We start from the raw sequence: 22,804 nt of genomic DNA, 5'->3' as shown, positions 1-22,804 counted from the left end.
TACAGCCTGCCCAAACAGTGTACCTGCTCGACCACATGTAGAATGCAGCTTCAGCTTGCTCACGTAAGTGACAGCAAGGCGTACTAGCTCAGCAGCCACACAGCTTACACCGACGGTAGCCGTACCGTATAAAACAACTTTAACACTGTTACGTTACAAATATGCGCCACACTTTGAACCCACACCAAAAAAGAATGACAAACACATTTCTGGAGAACATCTGCACTGTAACACAACATAAACACAACACAATAAATACCCAGAATCCCATGCAGCACTAACTCTTCCGCTCAACCGACGCACGGAGGAGGGGGGGGGAGTTTGTGGTAGCGGGGGTCTATAATCTAGACCGGAAGAGTTAGGGCTGCATGGGATTCTGGGTATTGGTTGTGTTGTGTTTATGTTGTGTTACAGTGCTGAGCCGCATCAGAGTGGTCAAAGAGCCGCATGCGGCTCCGGAGCCGCGGGTTGCCGACCCCTGTTCTATACTAAATCCTTTCAGCAAAAATATGGCAATATCGCGAAATGATCAAGTATGACACATAAAATAGATCTGCTATCCCCGTTTAAATAAAAAAATGTCATTTCAGTAGGCCTTTAAAACTAGACTGAAAACTTTTATGTTCACCTTAGCTTTCAGCTCAATCTTTTAATCTTTTAACTAAAAACGTCCGCACTGTTTTTATTTGTATTGTCTGCATTTTAATTTTGCTTTTATTTTCTTTCATTTCACTTTGTTGTCTGTAAAGCACTTTGAGTCTGCCTTGTGTATGAAGAGTGCTATACAAATAAAGTTACCTTGCCTTGCCTGTATGTATACTTTTGAGCCAGCAGATTTGCTGACATTTTCAGTAGACCCATAATAAATTCATAAAAGAACCAAACTTCATGAATGTTTTTTTTTGTGACCAACAAGTATGTGCTCCAATCACTCTATCACAAACAAATAAGAGTTGTAGAAATGATTGGAAACTGTAATGTTCTTTACAAGTGTATGTAAACTTTACATCACGACTGTACATCTCTGCAGGCCTGGGGCCATACTTATCAAGCTTCTTAGAATTACTCCTAAGAAGTCTGCTAAGAGTTGACTTAAGAGTAAATAAATTCTTCGCTGAAAGCTGCACTTAAAAGTTAGTTATCAAGCGTCTTACTCACACTTTCAGCGAAGTGTAGGACTGAATCTTAAGTGTCACACTCAGAGCTGAATTACGACATTACTATGTGCCGTAAACGGAATTTTAGGTGACGTCATTTCTGTGTCCATAGAAATGACCAATCACGGAAGGGAATCCCTTGTCTAAGAATAAAGAAATATCTTGGAAATATTTAAGTGGACAATGGGAGTGTATATTTTGACAATAAACTACAAAATAATACAAAACAAACTAGTCCCCGCCGGCACTCACGCTACCGCTCCCTCTCTTCTATCGCCCACACACTCACTGACGTCACTCACCTCACGGCCACACACATACGCTACTGTCATAACATTTTCTTTCCAATTCATTAATTAGGCAACTAATTTGAAACTGGTGTGGGTGACTCTATATATACTAGCCCACTGCAGACACATGCAGAAATCAACATGGAATCAAAAAGTATTAAATCTGTGACAAAAATAATACCCGCTCTGTCTAAACCAGGGGTCGCAACCTTTACCACTCAAAGAGCCATTTTGGCAAGTTTCACAAATTAAAGAAAGTAATGGGAGCAACAACAAAAAAATTTAAATTTAAAATGAAAAACACTGCATACAAAGCTTAAATGCTTTGTGCTATGTTAACCAGGGGTCTCCGACACATGCACCGGCACACACTTTAATGTGGAAATTTGATGTTAGTGCAGCCCGCGAGTTTTGAATGAATGGCGCTTGATAGCGTCATACTTGCCAACCTTCTCATTTTTCCCGGGAGACTCCCGAATATCAGAGCGTGATGACACTGCATTTGGCGCCCTCTACAGCCTTCCATAACAGTGTACCTGCTCGACCACACGTAGAATGCAATTTCAGCTTGCTCACGTAAGTGACAGCAAGGCGTACTAACTCAGCAGCCACACATCTTACACTGACGGTACCAATACCCAGAATCCCATGCAGCCCTAACTCTTCCGCTCAACCAACGCACGGAGAGGGGGGGGGGGGGTTGATGTGTGGGGGGATTTGGTGGTAGCGGGGGTGTATAATGTAGACCGGAAGAGTTAGGGCTGCATGGGATTCTGGGTAATGGTTGTGTTGTGTTTATGTTGTGTTACGGTGGGATGTTCTCCAGAAATGTGTTTTTCATTCTTTTTTGGTGTGGGTTCACAGTGTGGCGCATATTTGTAACGTAACAATGTTAAAGTTGTTTGATACGGCTACCGTCAGTGTAAGCTGTGTGGCTGATGAGTAAGTATGCTTTGCTGTCTCCTGTGTGTACAAGTAATAACAACATGCAACATGTGGCTGGACTGGCACGCTGTATGTAAATGTTATAGAGGACAATTACTACAGTGCAATTAGGGCACGCCCTTTATTTAGCAATTAGAGTGTAAATAGGATTATTTTTTCCCTGGGACTAATCTATGAAAGACACTGAGATCCATAAATCTCCTGGGAAAATCGGGGGGGTCGGCATGTATGTAGCTGAGCCGCATCAGAGTGGTCAAGGAGCCGCATGCGGCTCCGGAGCCGCGGGTTGCCGACCCCTGGTCTAAACGATACCGTTTGATCAGCTGCTCGTCATCAAACAAATCCAGAACATCGTTCCGTTCCCTGAACGTTCGCGCACGTCTCTCTCGCCTCAGTGCCACCCCCTGCTGGCAACTCCTAACCACTTAAGACACCTCTGAAGGTCTCTTAAATATCGTGGAGAGTAGGAGTGATTCTTAGACTTAAGAACGTTGATAAAAAGCTTTTATTCTTAAGTTTGAGAGTAGGACTAAATTTCGCAAATTCTCAGGACTTAAGTGTAAAATGGCACTCTAAGAAGCTTGATAAGTACGGCCCCAGGTTTCTAACCAGCTCCAGCTCGGAGGCCGTGTTCATTTGTTACGTGTTGTCATCGTAAATCAGGCATGCCGGTGCTGTCCATTCTCAGGTTTTCCATCTGCCATGCCTTTCAGCCCCGGGGATTAGTGTGTAATGTGTGTTACCCCCCCACCCCACCCCACACACACTTGTTTGTGTATTCACTTTTACAGCAGTTGTTGTGGAGCTCCGTAAATAATCAAGGTCTTGATTCCTTGGCTTGGAGTCTGGAGTGATTTCACGCACATCTGCTGAAGGAGGGGTGACGTTGTTATCTTATTTATTAGGTGAGTCAGGATTAATGCTGACAGTATGTCAGCCAATAAAGCGAGGTGAGCATTTGTTGCGCCCAGATTTAGGATTGTGGTGTCACACTCTAGGGGGGGGGGGGCGATCACACGCTGTTGTTTTCAGACCTAGTGGGTGACCTGGGTTTGCATCAAACTACAGGAAGTCACAATAGGTCGGGAGTTAATGTAGCCTGGGAGCAAAAACACAGGAACATTGAAAAGATTGATTCCTTTCAAATTGGTGGTGAGGTGGGTTTTAACCAGGGCTCGGTGATCGTCGCCTCGCAGCAACAACAACGACCGCATTACTCATCTCATCACGAAATCTCTCAGCGGTGGTTTATTTGACTTGGCGTCGAGAAAGTTGCAAAATCCCCCCCCCCCCCCCCCCCACCCCCCCCGGCCGGCGCCCCTAAACTGTTTCCAGCCCCGCCGCGTGCACGCTCGCTCGCTCGCTCGCCCTGGAACACGCTCGCTTCTCATGCGGACTGAGTCGCATTACACAATGGCGTGTAACGTATTGTTTGCACTACGCCCGCTCTTCAGAGGACTGTTTCATGTTGGAGTGACGTCTGTGGCCATTAACACGAGAAAGAACACTGGCAAGAAGGTTTGGGGAGCGTCAGCAACACGCTAGGACAGGACTGCCAAACGGTTTCCATGGAGATATGGAAGTTTTTCTAATACTTTAACAAAATCAATGATTTAAACTCATCCAGTACTTGGACTTTAAAGCCAGCATTCTGCTCTTGAGACTTAGACTATGTGACGTACGGCCTGTCTAATATTTCAACTAAATGTAAAATGTAATATTAAGACTATGTGACATAAAACCCTGTCTAACAGTTGGACTAACTGACATAAAATGTTCCAAATATTTGGAGTATATGATGAAAAATGTGTCTCATATGACAAGTGTCCAGGTAGCAATAAAATTATACAAAACGTGTCTCATACTTGGTCTAAATATCACAAAACATGTCTAATACTTGGTCTAAATATCACAAAACGTGTCTAATACTTGGTCTAAATATCACAAAACGTGTCTCATACTTGGTCTAAATATCACAAAACATGTCTAATACTTGGTCTAAATATCACAAAACGTGTCTAATACTTGGTCTAAATGTCACAAAACTTGTGTAATAGTTTAAATGTCACAAAACATGTGTAATAGTTCAAATGTCACAAAATGTGTCTAATACTTGGTCTAAATGTCACAAAACGTGTCTAAAACTTGGTCTAAATGTCACAAAACATGTCTAATACTTGGTCTAAATGTCACAAAACGTGTCTAATACTTGGTCTAAATGTCACAAAACATGTCTAATACTTGGTCTGAATATCACAAAACGTGTCTAATACTTGGTCTAAATGTCACAAAACTTGTGTAATAGTTTAAATGTCACAAAACATGTGTAATAGTTCAAATGTCACAAAACGTGTCTAATACTTGGTCTAAATGTCACAAAACGTGTCTAATACTTGGTCTAAATGTCACAAAACATGTCTAATACTTGGTCTAAATGTCACAAAACGTGTCTAATACTTGGTCTAAATGTCACAAAATGTGTCTAATACTTGGTCTAAATGTCACAAAACGTGTCTAATACTTGGTCTAAATGTCACAAAACATGTCTAATACTTGGTCTAAATGTCACAAAACGTGTCTAATACTTGGTCTAATTGTTATAAAACGTGTCTAATACTTGGTCTAAATATCACAAAACATGTCTAATACTTGGTCTAAATGTTACAAAACGTGTCTAATACTTGGTCTAAATATCACAAAACATGTCTAATACTTGGTCTAAATGTCACAAAACATGTATAATAGTCTAAATATCACAAAACATGTCTAATACTTGGTCTAAATGTCACAAAACATGTCTAATACTTTGTCTAAATGTCACAAAACATGTCTAATACTTGGTCTAAATGTTACAAAACATGTCTAATACTTGGTCTAAATGTCACAAAACATGTATAATAGTCTAAATATCACAAAACATGTCTCATACTTGGTCTAAATGTCACAAAACGTGTCTCATAGTCTAAATGTCACAAAACATGTCTAATACTTGGTCTAAATGTCACAAAACATGTCTAATACTTGGTCTAAATGTCACAAAACATGTCTAATACTTGGTCTAAATGTCACAAAACGTGTCTCATAGTCTAAATGTCACTAAACGTGTCTAATACTTGGTCTAAACGTCACATAACATGTCTAACAATTGGTCTAAATGTCACAAAACGTGTCTCATAGTCTAAATGTCACAAAACATGTCTAATACTTGGTCTAAATGTCACAAAACATGTCTAATACTTGGTCTAAATGTCACAAAACGTGTCTCATAGTCTAAATGTCACAAAACATGTCTAATACTTGGTCTAAACGTCACATAACATGTCTAACAATTGGTCTAAATGTCACAAAATATGTCTAATACTTGGTTTAAATGTCACAAAACATGAATAATACTTGGTCTAAATGTCACAAAACATGTCTTATACTTGGTCTAAATGTCACAAAACATGTCTAATAGTCTAAATGTCACAAAACGTGTCTAATAGTCTAAATGTCACAAAACGTGTCTAATACTTGGTCATAATGTCACAAAACGTGTCTAATACTTGGTCTAAATGTCACAAAACATGTCTAATAGTCTAAATGTCACAAAACGTGTCTAATACTTGGACATAATGTCACAAAACGTGTCTAATACTTGGATTAAATCATGTAAAACGTGTCTGATACTTGGATTTGATCATGTAAAACTTGTCTAATACTTGGAATTGATCATGTAAAACTTGTTTATGTTATTTATATCAGCATAAATTACATTGAACATGTCTAATACTAGGATGTAAAACTTATTTACTTTATATTAGTATAGATTACATGAACTTGTCTAATACTAGGATGTAAAACTTGTTTACTTTATATTAGTATAGATTACATGAACATGTCTAATACTTGGATGTAAAACTTATTTACTTTATATTAGTATAGATTACATGAACTTGTCTAATACTTGGATGTAAAACTTGTTTACTTTATATCAGTATAAACTACATCACACTTGACTAATACTTGGATGTAAAACTTGTTTACTTTAGCATAGATTACTAGCAACGTATCAAATACATGTTCTAAATGACACAAAACCAAAACAAGAGCTGAGGGGCCACGAATGGCCCCAGGGAGTGGGACTCTACATTCTGATGTACACAATATTAGCTTGTGCTTATTAAAGTGGCAGACGTTGCAGTTTGCAGTGTCAGGTTTGCGCCCTAAAATTACACAGAGGTTCAAAAATAGGCAAATGCAAACAAGGGTTGATTTTGGTGTTTGCATAAGCGGCTCAGTACAAAACTGCAGCAGAGTGTCCTCCTTCCATATTAGTGGAGTATCAAATATTATCTGCATTTATTCTCTATATTAGTGGAGTAATAAATATTATCTGCATTTATTCACTTATTGTCACAGTATCGACTCCGATGATGTGAATTATTATGTGAATTGTAATCGCACAATGTTCCCATAATAAATCGTGCTTAAAGCTATATTGCATGCAACAACACCAACTATTATTATTATTATTATTATCAGTATTATTATTGTGGGAATGCTCCAATGCATTCACTCAATAATAATATTAACATGGTTTTATACACCAAAATTCATCTATTTCTTCAACTTCTTCAACTTCTTTTCCAGATTTTGGCGCGCTCTAATTTCCACATTTTTCATCCGATTCAAACCGTTCCAACTTCAAACTGTTCCGCCTATTCGGGAATCGCGGGCTTTCCCTTGACAAATTCCAAAAATTCCCAGATTTCCCAGAATTCCAGGTTTTCCGGGACATTTTTCCCCATTCAAAAATGAATTGCCCATTTTTCAAACTTCTACCATTCCCAAATTTTTCAACCAATTCAAACCATTCCACCTTCAACATATTCCACTCATCCTGGACATTCGAAGTATCATATTTCCAAGTTCAAAAAAATTCCAGGAATTCCCAGAATTCCCGTTTTTTTCAACCCCATTTTTCACCCTTATTTCTGTCGACTACTCTTCCCACATTTTTCAACCCACCTCAACCGTTCCACCGTCAAAACCTTTCTCTTAATCAGGACAAAAAACAAAAGTTGTTTTTTGAACTGGAAAAATTCCCGGTTTTCCCGAAATTCCGTAATACCATTTCTCAGTTAAAAATGTTACTACTTCAGCATTTCTCGACCAATTTGAAAAATTCCAACACCAACCGTTGCAACTCAATCCGAACATTCAAATTTTTTAGCATTTTCAAAAAAATTCCCGCTCTTTCTGAAATTCCTAAATTTCCATGAAATTCCTATTGAAATGAATGGGACATTTTTCGTTACACAGTTCCCATATTTTTAAACAGATTCAAAGCATTCCACCTTCAACATATTCCACCATCCTGGACATTCAAACTAACATTTTCCCAAGTTCAAAAAAATTCCAGGAATTCCCAGTATTCCCGTTTTTTCCAAACTCTTTTTTCTGTCGACTACTACTTCCACATTTTTCAACCCACTTCAACCGTTCCACCGTCAAATCATTCCTCTTAATTAGGACAATAAACAAAGTTGTTTTTTCAACTTAAAATTCCCAATTTTCCCGAAATTTCAGGAATTCCGAAATACCATTTCTCAATTAAAAATGTTACTGCTTCAACATTTCTCGGCCGATTTGAAAAAATCCAACATTCAGAACATTCAAATGTTTTAGCATTTTTTAAAAAGTTCCCTCTTTTCCCGAAATTTCCATGAAATTGTCATTGAAATGAATGGGACATTTTTCTAAGTTGCACAATTTCCACATTTTTCAACCGATTCAAACCATTCCACCTTCAACATATTCCACTCATCCTGGGCATTCAAAGTATCATATTTCCAAGTTCAAAAAAATTCCAGGAATTCCCAGAATTCCCGTTTTTTTCAACCCCATTTTTCACCCATATTTCTGTCGACTACTCTTCCCACATTTTTCAACCCACTTCAACCGTTCCACTGTCAAAACCTTTCTCTTAATCAGGACAAAAAACAAAAGTTGTTTTTTGAACTGGAAAAATTCCCGGTTTTCCCGAGATTCCGTAATACCATTTCTCAGTTAAAAATGTTACTACTTCAACATTTCTCGACCAATTTGAAAAATTCCAACACCAACCATTTCAACTCATTCCGAACATTCAAATTTTTTAGCATTTTCAAAAAAATTCCCGCTCTTTCTGAAATTCCTAAATTTCCATGAAATTCCTATTGAAATGAATGGGACATTTTTCGTTACACAGTTCCCACATTTTTAAACAGATTCAAACCATTCCACCTTCAACATATTCCACCATCCTGGACATTCAAACTAACATTTTCCCAAGTTCAAAAAATTCCAGGAATTCCCAGTATTCCCGTTTTTTCCAAACCCTTTTTTCTGTCGACTACTCCTTCCACATTTTTCAACCCACTTCAACCGTTCCACCGTCAAATCATTCCTCTTAATTAGGACAATAAACAAAGTTGTTTTTTCAACTTAAAAATTCCCAATTTTCCCGAAATTTCAGGAATTCCAAAATACCATTTCTCAATTAAAAATGTTACTGCTTCAACATTTCTCGGCCGATTTGAAAAAATCCAACATTTAGAACATTCAAATGTTTTAGCATTTTTTTAAAAGTTCCCTCTTTTCCCGAAATTCCCAAATTTCCATGAAATTGTCATTGAAATGAATGGGACATTTTTCTAAGTTGCACAATTTCCACATTTTTCAACCGATTCAAACCATTCCACCTTCAACATATTCCACTCATCCTGGGCATTCGAAGTATCATGCTTCCAAGTTCAAAAAAATTCCAGGAATTCCCAGAATTCCCGTTTTTTTCAACCCCATTTTTCACCCTTATTTCTGTCGACTACTCTTCCCACATTTTTCAACCCACTTTAACCGTTCCACCGTCAAAACCTTTCTCTTAATCAGGACAAAAAACAAAAGTAGTTTTTTGAACTGGAAAAATTCCCGGTTTTCCCGAGATTCCGTAATACCATTTCTCAGTTAAAAATGTTACTACTTCAGCATTTCTCGACCAATTTGAAAAATTCCAACACCAACCATTTCAACTCAATCCGAACATTCAAATTTTTTAGCATTTTCAAAAAAATTCCCGCTCTTTCTGAAATTCCTAAATTTCCATGAAATTCCTATTGAAATGAATGGGACATTTTTCGTTACACAGTTCCCACATTTTTAAACAGATTCAAAGCATTCCACCTTCAACATATTCCACCATCCTGGACATTCAAACTAACATTTTCCCAAGTTCAAAAAAATTCCAGGAATTCCCAGTATTCCCGTTTTTTCCAAACCCTTTTTTCTGTCGACTACTACTTCCACATTTTTCAACCCACTTCAACCGTTCCACCGTCAAATCATTCCTCTTAATTAGGACAATAAACAAAGTTGTTTTTTCAACTTAAAAATTCCCAATTTTCCCGAAATTTCAGTAATTCCGAAATACCATTTCTCAATTAAAAATGTTACTGCTTCAACATTTCTCGGCCGATTTGAAAAAATCCAACATTCAGAACATTCAAATGTTTTAGCATTTTTTTAAAAGTTCCCTCTTTTCCCGAAATTCCCAAATTTCCATGAAATTGTCATTGAAATGAATGGGACATTTTTCTAAGTTGCACAATTTCCACATTTTTCAACCGATTCAAACCATTCCAACATGAACATATTCCACTCATCCTGTACATTCAAACTACCATTTTCCCTAGTTCAAAAAAATTCCAGGAATTCCTGTTTTTTCCAAACCCTTTTTTCTCCCTTTTTTCTGTCGACTACTCCTTCCACATTTTTCAACCATCAAAACATTTTTGTTGATCAGGAAAAAAAACTACCGTATTTTTCGGAGTATAAGTCGCTCCTGGGTATAAGTCGCACCGGCCGAAAATGCATAATAAAGAAGGAAAAAAACATATATAAGTCGCATTTTTTAAATAAAACCCAACACCAAGAATAGACATTTGAAAGGCAATTTAAAATAAATAAAGAATAGTGAACAACAGGCTGAATAAGTGTACGTTATATGAGGCAAAAATAACCAACTGAGAAGGTGCCTGGTATGTTAACATAACATATTATGGTAAGAGTCATTCAAATAACTATAACATATAGAACATGCTATACGTTTACCAAACAATCTGTCACTCCTAATCGCTAAATCCCATGAAATCTTACACGTCTAGTCTCTTACGTGAATGAGCGAAATAATATTATTTGATATTTTACAGTTTATTATTATTATTATTACACATGAATGTCATCTAGTTATTATTATTGTTATTATTCATATTATTATTACACATGAATGTTATCTAGTCATAATTATTATTATTATTATTATTACACATGCATGTAATCTAGTTATTATTATTATTAATATTATTACACATTCATGCCATGTAGTTATTATGTATATTATTATAACACATGAATATCATCTAGTTATTATTAATATTATTATTACAAACGAATGTCATCTAGTTATTATTATTATTGTTCATATTATTATTATTATTATTTTTACACATGAATGTCATCTAGTTATTATTATTATTACACATGAATGTCATCTAGTTATTATTATTATTATTATTATTACACATGAATGTCATTTAGTTATTATTAATATTATTATTACACATGAATGTCATCTAGTTATTATTATTATTACACATTAATGTCATCTAGTTATTATTAATATTATTATTACACATGCATGTCATCTAGTTATTATTATTGTTATTATTCATATTATTATTACACAAGAATGTTATCTAGTCATAATTATTATTATTATTACACATGCATGTAATCTAGTTATTATTATTATTAATATTATTACACATTCATGCCATGTAGTTATTATTAATATTATTATAACACATGAATATCATCTAGTTATTATTAATATTATTATTACACATGCATGTCATCTAGTTATTATTATTATTATTATTATTATTATTATTACACATGCATGTCATCTAGTTATTATTATTATTATTATTACACATGAATGTCATCTAGTTATTATTATTATTATTACAAATGAATGTCATCTAGTTATTATTATTATTCATATTATTATTATTATTTTTACACATGAATGTCATCTAGTTATTATTATTATTACACAAGAATGTCATCTAGTTATTATTATTATTATTATTACACATGAATGTCATTTAGTTATTATTAATATTATTATAACACATGAATGTCATCTAGTTATTATTATTACACATGAATGTCATCTAGTTATTATTAATATTATTATTACACATGCATGTCATCTAGTTATTATTATTATTATTATTATTATTATTATTACACATGCATGTCATCTAGTTATTATTATTATTTTTATTATTACACATGAATGTCATCTAGTTATTATTATTATTATTACAAATGAATGTCATCTAGTTATTATTATTATTATTCATATTATTATTATTATTTTTACACATGAATGTCATGTAGTTATTATTATTACACATGAATGTCATCTAGTTATTATTATTATTATTATTATTACACATGAATGTCATCTAGTTATTATTAATATTATTATTACACATGAATGTCATCTAGTTTTTATTATTATACATGAATGTCATCTAGTTATTATTATTATTACACATGAATGTCATCTAGTTATTATTATTATTACACATGAATGTCATCTAGTTATTATTAATATTATTATTACACATGCATGTCATCTAGTTATTATTATTATTATTATTATTATTACACATGCATGTCATCTAGTTATTATTATTATTTTATTATTACACATGAATGTCATCTAGTTATTATTATTATTATTACAAATGAATGTCATCTAGTTATTATTATTATTATTACAAATGAATGTCATCTAGTTATTATTATTATTATTATTATTCATATTATTATTATTATTTTTACACATGAATGTCATGTAGTTATTATTATTATTATTACACATGAATTCCATCTAGTTATTATTATTATTATTATTACACATGAATGTCATCTAGTTATTATTATTATTACACATGAATGTCATCTAGTTATTATTATTATACATGAATGTCTTCTAGTTATTATTCATATCATTATTATTATTACACACGAATGCCATCTAGTTATTATTATTATTATTATTACACATGAATGTAATGTAGTTATTATTATTATTAATATTATTTTTACACATGCATGTCATCCAGTTATTATTATTAATATTATTATTACACATGAATGTAATGTAGTTATTATTATTATTAATATTATTTTTACACATGCATGTCATCTAGTTGTTATTATTATTAATATTATTAATATGATTATTATTATTACACATGAATGTCCTCTAGTTATTATTATTATTATTATGATGATTATTATTACACATGAATGTCATCTAGTTATTATTATTATGATGAGTATTATTACACATGAATGTCATGTAGTTATGATTATGATTATTATTATTATGATGATTATTATTACACATGAATGTCATGTAGTTATGATTATGATTATTATTAATATGATGAGTATTATTACACATGAATGTCATCTAGTTATTATTATTATTATGATTATTATTACATACACATGAATGTCATGTAGTTATGATTATGATTATTATTATGATTATTATTAGTACACATGAATGTCATCTAGTTATTATTATTATGATTATTATTACACATGAATGTCATCTAGTTATTATTATTATGATTATTATTACACATGAATGTCATCTAGTTATTATTATTATGATGATTATTATTACACATGAATGTCATGTAGTTATGATTATGATTATTATTAATATGATTATTATCAGTACACATGAATGTCATCTAGTTATTATTATTATGATGAGTATTATTACACATGAATGTCATGTAGTTATGATTATGATTATTATTAATATGGTTATTATTAGTACACATGAATGTCACCTCGTTGCGTTGCAGCTGCAAGAAGTTGTTGAGATAGTTGGAGTTGAGCGAGGAGCTCAAGTCTGGACTCTTGCTGTAGTTGAGATCCGGGTGGGAAGAGTTGGGTTCGGGTCTGAAGGCGTCAAAGGCGCTGGTCTGGTGGTGGGGGTCCTGCAGGGACAGATAGACCCAGTTGAGGAGCTGGGCGGGCTGATACACGGAGGCACTGGTGTCGATGGCAGACATTAAGCTCATCTTCACGACGATGATACTTTCAATCTTCTCTTCTTGTCCGAGAAGTCCTCTTTTCCCTTCTTTTCCCCCTCTGTGTGTTCCCGGTAAACGAGCCCCCTTCACACCCGGAGCCTGGCCCCAGTGAAGCGTTAGACAAAAGTCATAGTATGGAAAAGTTCCCCCTTCCTCGCCATGGTCCGCTATCTGCCTTTATTGCACTCCGGCACGGACACCATATTTGAATATTCAATGAGCACAGGAAGGAAGTCGCTGAGGACGCTGGCCAATCAGCGCTCGCCCCCTCATGAATATTCATGACATGCGCTTTGGAGGCAAAACCCATGCATTTTCACCTATGAAGTTAACTCTGTGCATCCTGAAATACATTAAATACTATTTAATTGTTACTTTTATAATAGGCTTGAATGTAAAACTTGTTTACTCTATATTAGTATAGATTACTTACAACGTGTCTAATACTTGCATGTAAAAACGGTTTACTTTACATTAGTATAATTTATTATTTATTTATTAATTTATACTGTATAAATTACATCGAGCTTTTCTAATACTTGACTTAAATCATGTAAAATGTGTCTAATATTTGGATTAAAGGCCTACTGAAAGCCACTACTAGCGACCACGCAGTCTGATAGTTTATACATCAATGATGAAATCTTAACATTGCAACACATGCCAATACGGCCGGGTTAACTTATAAAGTGACATTTTAAATTTCCCGCTAAACTTCCGGTTGAAAACGCCTATGTATGATGACGTATTCGCGTGACGTCACTAGCTAAACGGAAGTATTTGTACCCCATTGAATCCAATACAAAAAAGCTCTGTTTTCATCTCAAAATTCCACAGTATTCTGGACATCTGTGTTGGTGAATCTTTTGCAATTTGTTTAATGAACAATGGAGACTGCAAAGAAGAAAGTTGTAGGTGGGATCGGTGTATTAGCGGCTGGCTGCAGCAACACAACCAGGAGGACTTTGAGATGGATAGCAGACGCGCTAGCCGGCGAACTCACCTTAACTTCCTCCGTCTCCGGGCCGCCGACCGCATCTGTGATCGGGTGAAGTCCTTCGTCGCACCGTCGATCGCTGGAACGCAGGTGAGCACGGGTGTTGATGAGCAGATGACGGCTGGCTGGCGTAGGTGGATAGCTAATGTTTTTAGCATAGCTCTGTGAGGTCCGGTTGCTAAGTTAGCTTCAATGGCGTCGTTAGCAACAGCATTGTTAACCTTCGCCAGCCTGGAAAGCATTAACCGTGTATTTACATGTCCATGGTTTAATAGTATTGTTGATTTTCTGTCTATCCTTCCAGTCAGGGGTTTATTTATTTTGTTTCTATATGCAGTTAAGCACAATGCTATAACGTTAGCTCCGTAGCTAAAGTGTTTCGCCGATGTATTGTCGTGGAGATAAAAATCACTGTGAATGTCCATTTCGCGTTCTCGACTCTCATTTTCAAGAGGATATAGTATCCCAGGTGGTTTAAAATACAAATCCGTGATCCACAATAGAAAAAGGAGCGAGTGTGGAATCCAATGAGCCAGCTTGTACCTAAGTTACGGTCAGAGCGAAAAAAGATGCGTCCTGCACTGCACGCTAGTCCTTCACTCTCACGTTCCTCATCCACGAATCTTTCATCATGGCTCAAATTAATGGGGTAATCGTCGCTTTCTCGGTCCGAATCGCTCTAGCTGCATTGAAAACAACGGGGAAATGTGAGGAGCCTTTCAACCTGTGACGTCACGCTACTTCCGCTACAGGCAAGGCTTTTTTTATCAGCGACCAAAAGTTGCAACTTTATCGTCGATGTTCTCTACTAAATCCTTCAGCAAAAAAATATGGCAATATCGCGAAATGATCAAGTATGACACATAGAATGGATCTGCTATCCCCGTTTAAATTTAAAAAAATCATTTCAGTAGGCCTTTAAATCATGTAAAACTTGTTTATGTTATGTTAGTATAAAATACATCGAACTTGTCTAATACTTGGATGTAAAATGTATTTACTTTATATTAGTATAAACTACATCGAACTTGTCTAATACTTGAATGTAAGTAAAACTTGTTTACTTTATATTAGTATAGATTACTTACAATTTGTCTAATACTTGGATGTAAAAACGGTTTACTTTATATTAGTATAAATTACATCGAACTTGTCTAATACTTGAATTAAATCATGTAAAACGTGTCTAATACTTGGATTTGATCATGTAAAACGTGTCTAATACTTGGATGTAAAATGTATTTACTTTATATTAGTATAAATCACATCCAACTTGTCTAATACTTGAATTAAATCATGTAAAACTTGTCTAATACTTGGATTTGATCATGTAAAACTTGTCTAATACTTGGATTTGATCATGTAAAACTTGTCTAATACTTGGATTTGATCATGTAAAACTTGTCCAATACTTGGATTTGATCATGTAAAACTTGTCTAATACTTGGATTTGATCATGTAAAACTTGTCCAATACTTGGATTTGATCATGTAAAACTTGTCTAATACTTGGATTTGATCATGTAAAACTTGTCTAATACTTGGATTTGATCATGTAAAACGTGTCTAATACTTGGATTAAATCATGTAAAACTTGTCCAATACTTGGATTGAATCATGTAAAACGTGTCTAATACTTGGATTTGATCATGTAAAACGTGTCTAATAGTTGGATTAAATCATGTAAAACTTGTGTAATACTTGGATTTGATCATGTAAAACGTGTCTAATACTTGGATTTGATCATGTAAAACTTGTCTAATACTTGGATTAAATCATGTAAAACTTGTCTAATACTTGGATTTGATCATGTAAAACTTGTCTAATACTTGGATTTGATCATGTAAAACTTGTCTAATACTTGGATTTGATCATGTAAAACTTGTCTAATACTTGGATTTGATCATGTAAAACTTGTCTAATACTTTGATTAAATCATGTAAAACTTGTCTAATACTTGGATTTGATCACGTAAAACTTGTCTAATACTTGGATTAAATCATGTAAAACGTGTCTAATACTTGGATTAAATATTAAATCATGTAAAACGTGTCTAATACTTGGATTAAATCATGTAAAACTTGTCTAATACTTGGATTTGATCATGTAAAACTTGTCTAATACTTGGATTTGATCATGTAAAACTTGTCTAATACTTGGATTAGATCATGTAAAACTTGTCTAATACTTGGATTTGATCATGTAAAACTTGTCTAATACTTGGATTTGATCATGTAAAACGTGTCCAATACTTGGATTTGATCATGTAAAACTTGTCTAATACTTGGATTAAATCATGTAAAACTTGTCTAATACTTGGATTAAATCATGTAAAACTTGTCTAATACTTGGATTTGATCATGTAAAACTTGTCTAATATTTGGATTAAATCATGTAAAACTTGTCTAATACTTGGATTAAATCATGTAAAACTTGTCTAATACTTGGATTTGATCATGTAAAACTTGTCTAATACTTGGATTAAATCATGTAAAACTTGTCTAATACTTGGATTTGATCATGTCAAACTTGTCTAATACTTGGATTTGATCATGTAAAAACATTTCAAAGTATTTCATTAACATTTAATTGTTAGTTTTCTACTAGGCGTGAGTTACAAGTCTGAAACATGTCCAACACGCATACTTGCCAACCCTCCCGAATTTTCCGGGAGACTCCCGAATTTCAGTGCCTCTCCCGAAAATCTCCCGGGACAACCATTCTCCCGAATTTCTCCCGATTTCCAGCCGGACACCAAGGCACCCCCCCTCCAGGTCCATGCGGACCTGAGTGAGGACAGCCTGTCGTCACGTCCGCTTTTCCTCCATATAAACAGCGTGCCGGCCCGGTCGCGTTATAACATCTACGGCTTTTGGCGAGTGCACAACTGCGCACACGACAAGAAGGAGACGAAGCGGAAGAACGAAGAAGAGACAGTGATGGCGACGACGGGTGATGAAGGCACTTTTGTGCGTGCCACACAGCAATGCATCATCAGAGAGGGTGTGCAGCACGGTTAGAAAGATAGTGACGGAGAATAGAACGAGGAAGGACAATTCAACCCTAAACTCACTCCTTTCCTGCAAATTAAATGTCACAGATGCTGCACATACCTATGCTCCTTCAAAGGCTGTGCTACTGGCTGCAAAGCATTGCACTTTCAAATACAACAATGAGTAGAGGAGTGTTATGTGTAAATAAATGAACACTGAAATTCAAGTATTTCTTTTATTTATACATATATATATATATATATATATATATATATATATATATATATATATATATATATATACATACATACATATATATATATATACACATATATATATACGCATATATATATATATATATATATATATATATATATATATATATATATATATATATATATATATAATAAAATAAATATATATATATATACAAACATTTGTATATATAGCTAGAATTCACTGAAAGTCAAGTATTTCTGATATATATATACATATATAAATATATACATATAATAATAAAATAGATATATATATATATATATATATATATATATATATATATATATATATATATATATATATATATATATAGCTAGAATTCACTGAAAGTCAAGTATTTCTTATATATATATATATAAATATATACATATAATAATAAAATAAATATATATATATATATATATATAGCTAGAATTCACTGAAAGTCAAGTATTTCTTTTATATATATATATATATATATATATATATATATATATATATATATATATATTAGGGATGTCCGATAATGGCTTTTTGCCGATATCCGATATTCCGATATTGTCCAACTCTTTAATTACCGATACCGATATCAACCGATACCGATATCAACCGATATATGCAGTCGTGGAATTAACACATTATTATGCCTAATTTGGATAACCAGGTATGGTGAAGATAAGGTACTTTTTTTTTTTAATTAGTAAAATAAGATAAATAAATTAAAAACATTTTCTTGAATAAAAAAGAAAGTACAACAATATAAAAACAGTTACATAGAAACTAGTAATGAATGAAAATGAGTAAAATTAACTGTTAAAGGTTAGTACTATTAGTGGAGCAGCAGCACGCACAATCATGTGTGCTTACGGACTGTATCCCTTGCAGACTGTATTGATATATATTGATATATAATGTAGGAACCAGAATATTAATAACAGAAAGAAACAACCCTTTTGTGTGAATGAGTGTAAATGGGGGAGGGAGGTTTTTTGGGTTTTTGCACTAATTGTAAGTGTATCTTGTGTTTTTTATGTTGATTTAATTTATTTTAAAAAAAAAAAATTAAAAAAAAAAAAAACGATACCGATAATAAAAAAAACGATACCGATAATTTCCGATATTACATTTTAACGCATATATCGGCCGATAATATCGGCCGGCCGATATTATCGGACATCTCTAATATATATATGTATATATATATATATATGTATATATATATATATATATATATATATATATATATATATATATATATATATATATATATATATATATATATATATATATATATATATATATATATATATATATATATACATATATATATATATAAGAAATACTTGAATTTCAGTGAATTCTAGCTATAAATATACTCCTCCCCCTTAACCCCGCCCCCGGCCCCGCCCACCTCAACAACAAGTACCTCAGAGTCTTGTTCACGAGTGAGGGAAGAGTGGATAGTGAGATCGATATGTGGATCGGTGCGGCGTCTTCAGTAATGCGGACGCTGTATCGATCCGTTGTGGTGAAGAAGGAGCTGAGCCGGAAGGCAAAGCTCTCAATTTAGCGGTCCATCTACGTTCCCATCCTCACCTATGGTCATGAGCTTTGGGTCATGAGCGAAAGGACAAGATCACGGGTACAAGCGGCCGAAATGAGTTTCCTCCGCCGGGTGGCGGGGCTCTCCCTTAGAGATAGGGTGAGAAGCTCTGCCATCCGGGGGGAACTCAAAATAAAGCCGCTGCTCCTCCACATGGAGAGGAGCCAGATGAGGTGGTTCGGGCATCTGGTTGGGATGCCACCCGAACGCCACCCTAGGGAGGTGTTTCGGGCACGTCCGACCGGTAGGAGGCCACGGGGAAGACCCAGGACACGTTGGGAAGACTATATCTCCCGGCTGGCCTGGGAACGCCTCGGGATCCCTCGGGAGGAGCTGGACCAAGTGGCTGGGGAGAGGGAAGTCTGAACTTCCCTGCTTAGGCTGCTGCCCCCGCGACCCAACCTCGGATAAGCGGAGGAAGATGGATGGATGGATGGTGTTATGAATTATCGACCTATTAAAGGCTCTAGTTACTTACTAGGGAACGGCGTGGCTCAGTCGCTAGAGCGGCTGTGCCGGCAACTTGAGGGTTCCGGGTGCGATTCCCGCGTCCGCCATCCTAGTCTCTGCCATTGTGTCTTTGGGCAAGACACTCCCAGTGGCACCCACACCGGTTCAAACGTAGCTTAAAAAAAGATTAAAATAATGGGTTTCACTTTGAGTTGCTAGAGAAAAAGCGCTATATAATTCATTTCACTTCAAATATGACATATTTTGTGTTTTTGCCATAAAATACATGGTTTTCTTTGACAAAAAGGGCAAACACATTAACTTTTTTTTTGTTTGTTTGTTTACTTTATATCCACAGACCGACCTGAAGTTGATTTTAGTATTCATAAATAAATAAATAATAATATGACTTATTTTTTACATTTTTATGACTGACCCTTAGGGTCCCAGGAACCAAATTTGAGGCGACTCTTAAAGGTAAAAAAAACAACAACTACATATTGTATTGGTTTTTAAAATGAAAAAATATTAATATGGCTCCTGCATGCTTTAATTGAGTTGAGTTTGAGTTTATTTGGATTATGTGTTAATCTAACTGATCTTTTTTGTAACACCGTTAATTATTGAAGTGTACTTTTGTAGTTACTTCCCCATATTTCTACACAATAACTCAGATGTGGTAACACTGGCGAGCAGTAGAGAATATGCAGTGATTTTTGGCCCAGAACATGTGTGGCCCCCAATAAAAAAAGTTTGGACACTCCTGCTTTAGTGCATAATTTAAGCAGCCAGTAAACCATCAAAAGGGCCCCCTCTTGTGGCAAGTTTTAATTCAACACATTCCCCCTTCATAATAAAGTCCCACTTTTAACAAAACAATTGTATGCTAAAATAGAAACGGTGCCAAATTGTGACATTTTAAAACATTGACACATTTTTTTTCTGTAGTAATTAACAACAGTTAGGCTCCAGCACCCCCCGCCACCCCAAAAGGGACAAGCGGTAGAAAATGGATGAATGGATGGATGGATAAACCAGTGTTGTTTGATATGTCGACTCGTTTTGCCAATCCGGGGCTATCTTGACCGGGCGGTGCTACCTTCAGGAAGCACGCCTGGCGCAGTGACGTGCTGTCAGGGCGAGGCAAGGTGAGGCACTGCCTCACCTTGGGGGGCCTAAAAGGCTGACCATGAGATGTTCAAAAAGGAAATAATAAAATAAAATAAGTTTTAACATTTCTCTTTTGGTTTATGCTTGCTATGTGATTTTGGTGTGGTTCCTGTGTATTTTGATACTTTTAATGGTCAAAATCGCGGAAATTCCGCATAGGCAGACGAGAAGTGAGGCAGACACAGGTGGTGCCTCCACGGCTACACGCTGAGTGTATTGAGCCTGTGCGTGCGAGGGGGCGCGTGCTTGTTTGCCACCGGGAAAAGGCGGGGCCATGAGGCAGCAAGTACCCCTGCCTCAATGTAGCGGTAGCGATATATTGTCAACTTGCAGTATTCTGACTCACCACACTGGGAAAAGTGGGGGCGCTGAAGCTAGCAGACACATGTCTCTCCAGCAGAAGCCAGCCTTTAAAAAAAAAAAAATTGTTTAACTGTATTTATAACAAACATGACATTTTTTTTTAGAGTAAGCCAGCGTTTGTGGGTGTTTTTTTTTGTCAGAGGCAAAAATATTGTTTTATTGCTTGGAATGAAATTGAATTAAATGAATGTGTCTGCCAATATGGAGGATTATATACTGTATCCAAGATTAAATACTGGACTTTTTTTTGTTTGTTTACTTTATATCGACAGACAGACCTGAAGCTGATTTTAATATTCAAGCGATGAATAAAATAAATAAATAATTGTAGAGGTTGCCCTCTAGTGGGTTCTTCAGACCACCACACACTGCCAGGAGAGCCCCGAATTCTGGGTATAAGACTGTTTTTTTTCTCCCTCCAATTGTGCAAAGTCTTTTGCTTTTCAGTAAAGTGTCTTTTCTGCATCTGTGTCTCTCAGGAGCAACTCCAACTACTCGTCTCATCACGGCTGCTGCTAATAAAGGCGACAGGTGATTAGATAACAAGGAACCACCTGGGCCATCTACGCACCTGTCGCTGTCTTCGAGGCCGGTCCTGACACACCCCGTTCCGTGGCAGACCCGCAGGCCACGCCCCTTCCACAATAATAATATTACTTATTTTATTAAATCATGTAAAACGTGTCTAATACTTGAATTAAATCATGTAAAACTTGTCTAATACTTGGATTTGATCATGTAAAAGTTGTCTAATACTTGGATTAAATCATGTAAGATTTGTCTAATACTTAGATTTGATCATGTAAAACTTGTCTAATACGTGGATTTGATCATGTAAAACGTGTCTAATACTTTAATTAAATCATGTAAAACTTGTCTAATACTTGGATTAAATCATGTAAAACGTGTCTAATACTTGGATTTCATCATGTAAAACTTGTCTAATACTTGGATTAAATCATGTAAAACTTGTCTAATACTTGGATTAAATCATGTAAAACTTGTCTAATACTTGGATTTGATCATGTAAAACTTGTCTAATACTTGGATTTGATCATGTAAAATTAGGACCTCCAACTCCAACTACTCATCTCATCACGGCTGCTGCTAATAAAGGCGACAGGTGATTAGATAACAAGGTCCACCTGGGCCATCGACGCACCTGTCTCTGTCTTCGTTCCGCGGCAGACCCGCAGGCCACGCCCCCCTCCACAATAATAATATGACTTATTTTTTACATTTTTATGACTGACCCTTAGGGTCCCAGGAACCAAATTTGAGGGGATCCTTAAAGGTAAAAAAAACAACTACATATTGTATTGTTTTTAAAAAAATGAAAAATATCAATATGGCCCCTGCATGCTTTAATTGA

General features: G+C 35.1%; 1 protein-coding gene across 1 annotated transcript in view; it reads right to left on the bottom strand.

Moving 5' to 3' along the window:
* zcchc24 (zinc finger, CCHC domain containing 24) overlaps positions 1–13,779 on the bottom strand; it is a 126,572-nt gene extending 112,793 nt beyond the window's left edge. Inside the window, exon 1 of the mRNA XM_062058013.1 lies at positions 13,354–13,779. Coding sequence (XP_061913997.1) covers positions 13,354–13,587 — 234 coding nt within the window. The 5' untranslated portion in view covers positions 13,588–13,779. The remainder of the gene's footprint in view (positions 1–13,353) is intronic.
* Positions 13,780–22,804: the final 9,025 nt, after the last annotated feature.

This window comes from Entelurus aequoreus, linkage group LG09 (assembly GCF_033978785.1).
Source record: "Entelurus aequoreus isolate RoL-2023_Sb linkage group LG09, RoL_Eaeq_v1.1, whole genome shotgun sequence".
In the NCBI taxonomy this organism is placed as follows: domain Eukaryota; kingdom Metazoa; phylum Chordata; class Actinopteri; order Syngnathiformes; family Syngnathidae; genus Entelurus; species Entelurus aequoreus.
The sequence above is the reverse complement of the archived record's forward strand: the minus strand, read 5'-3'. Positions and strand labels throughout refer to the sequence as shown.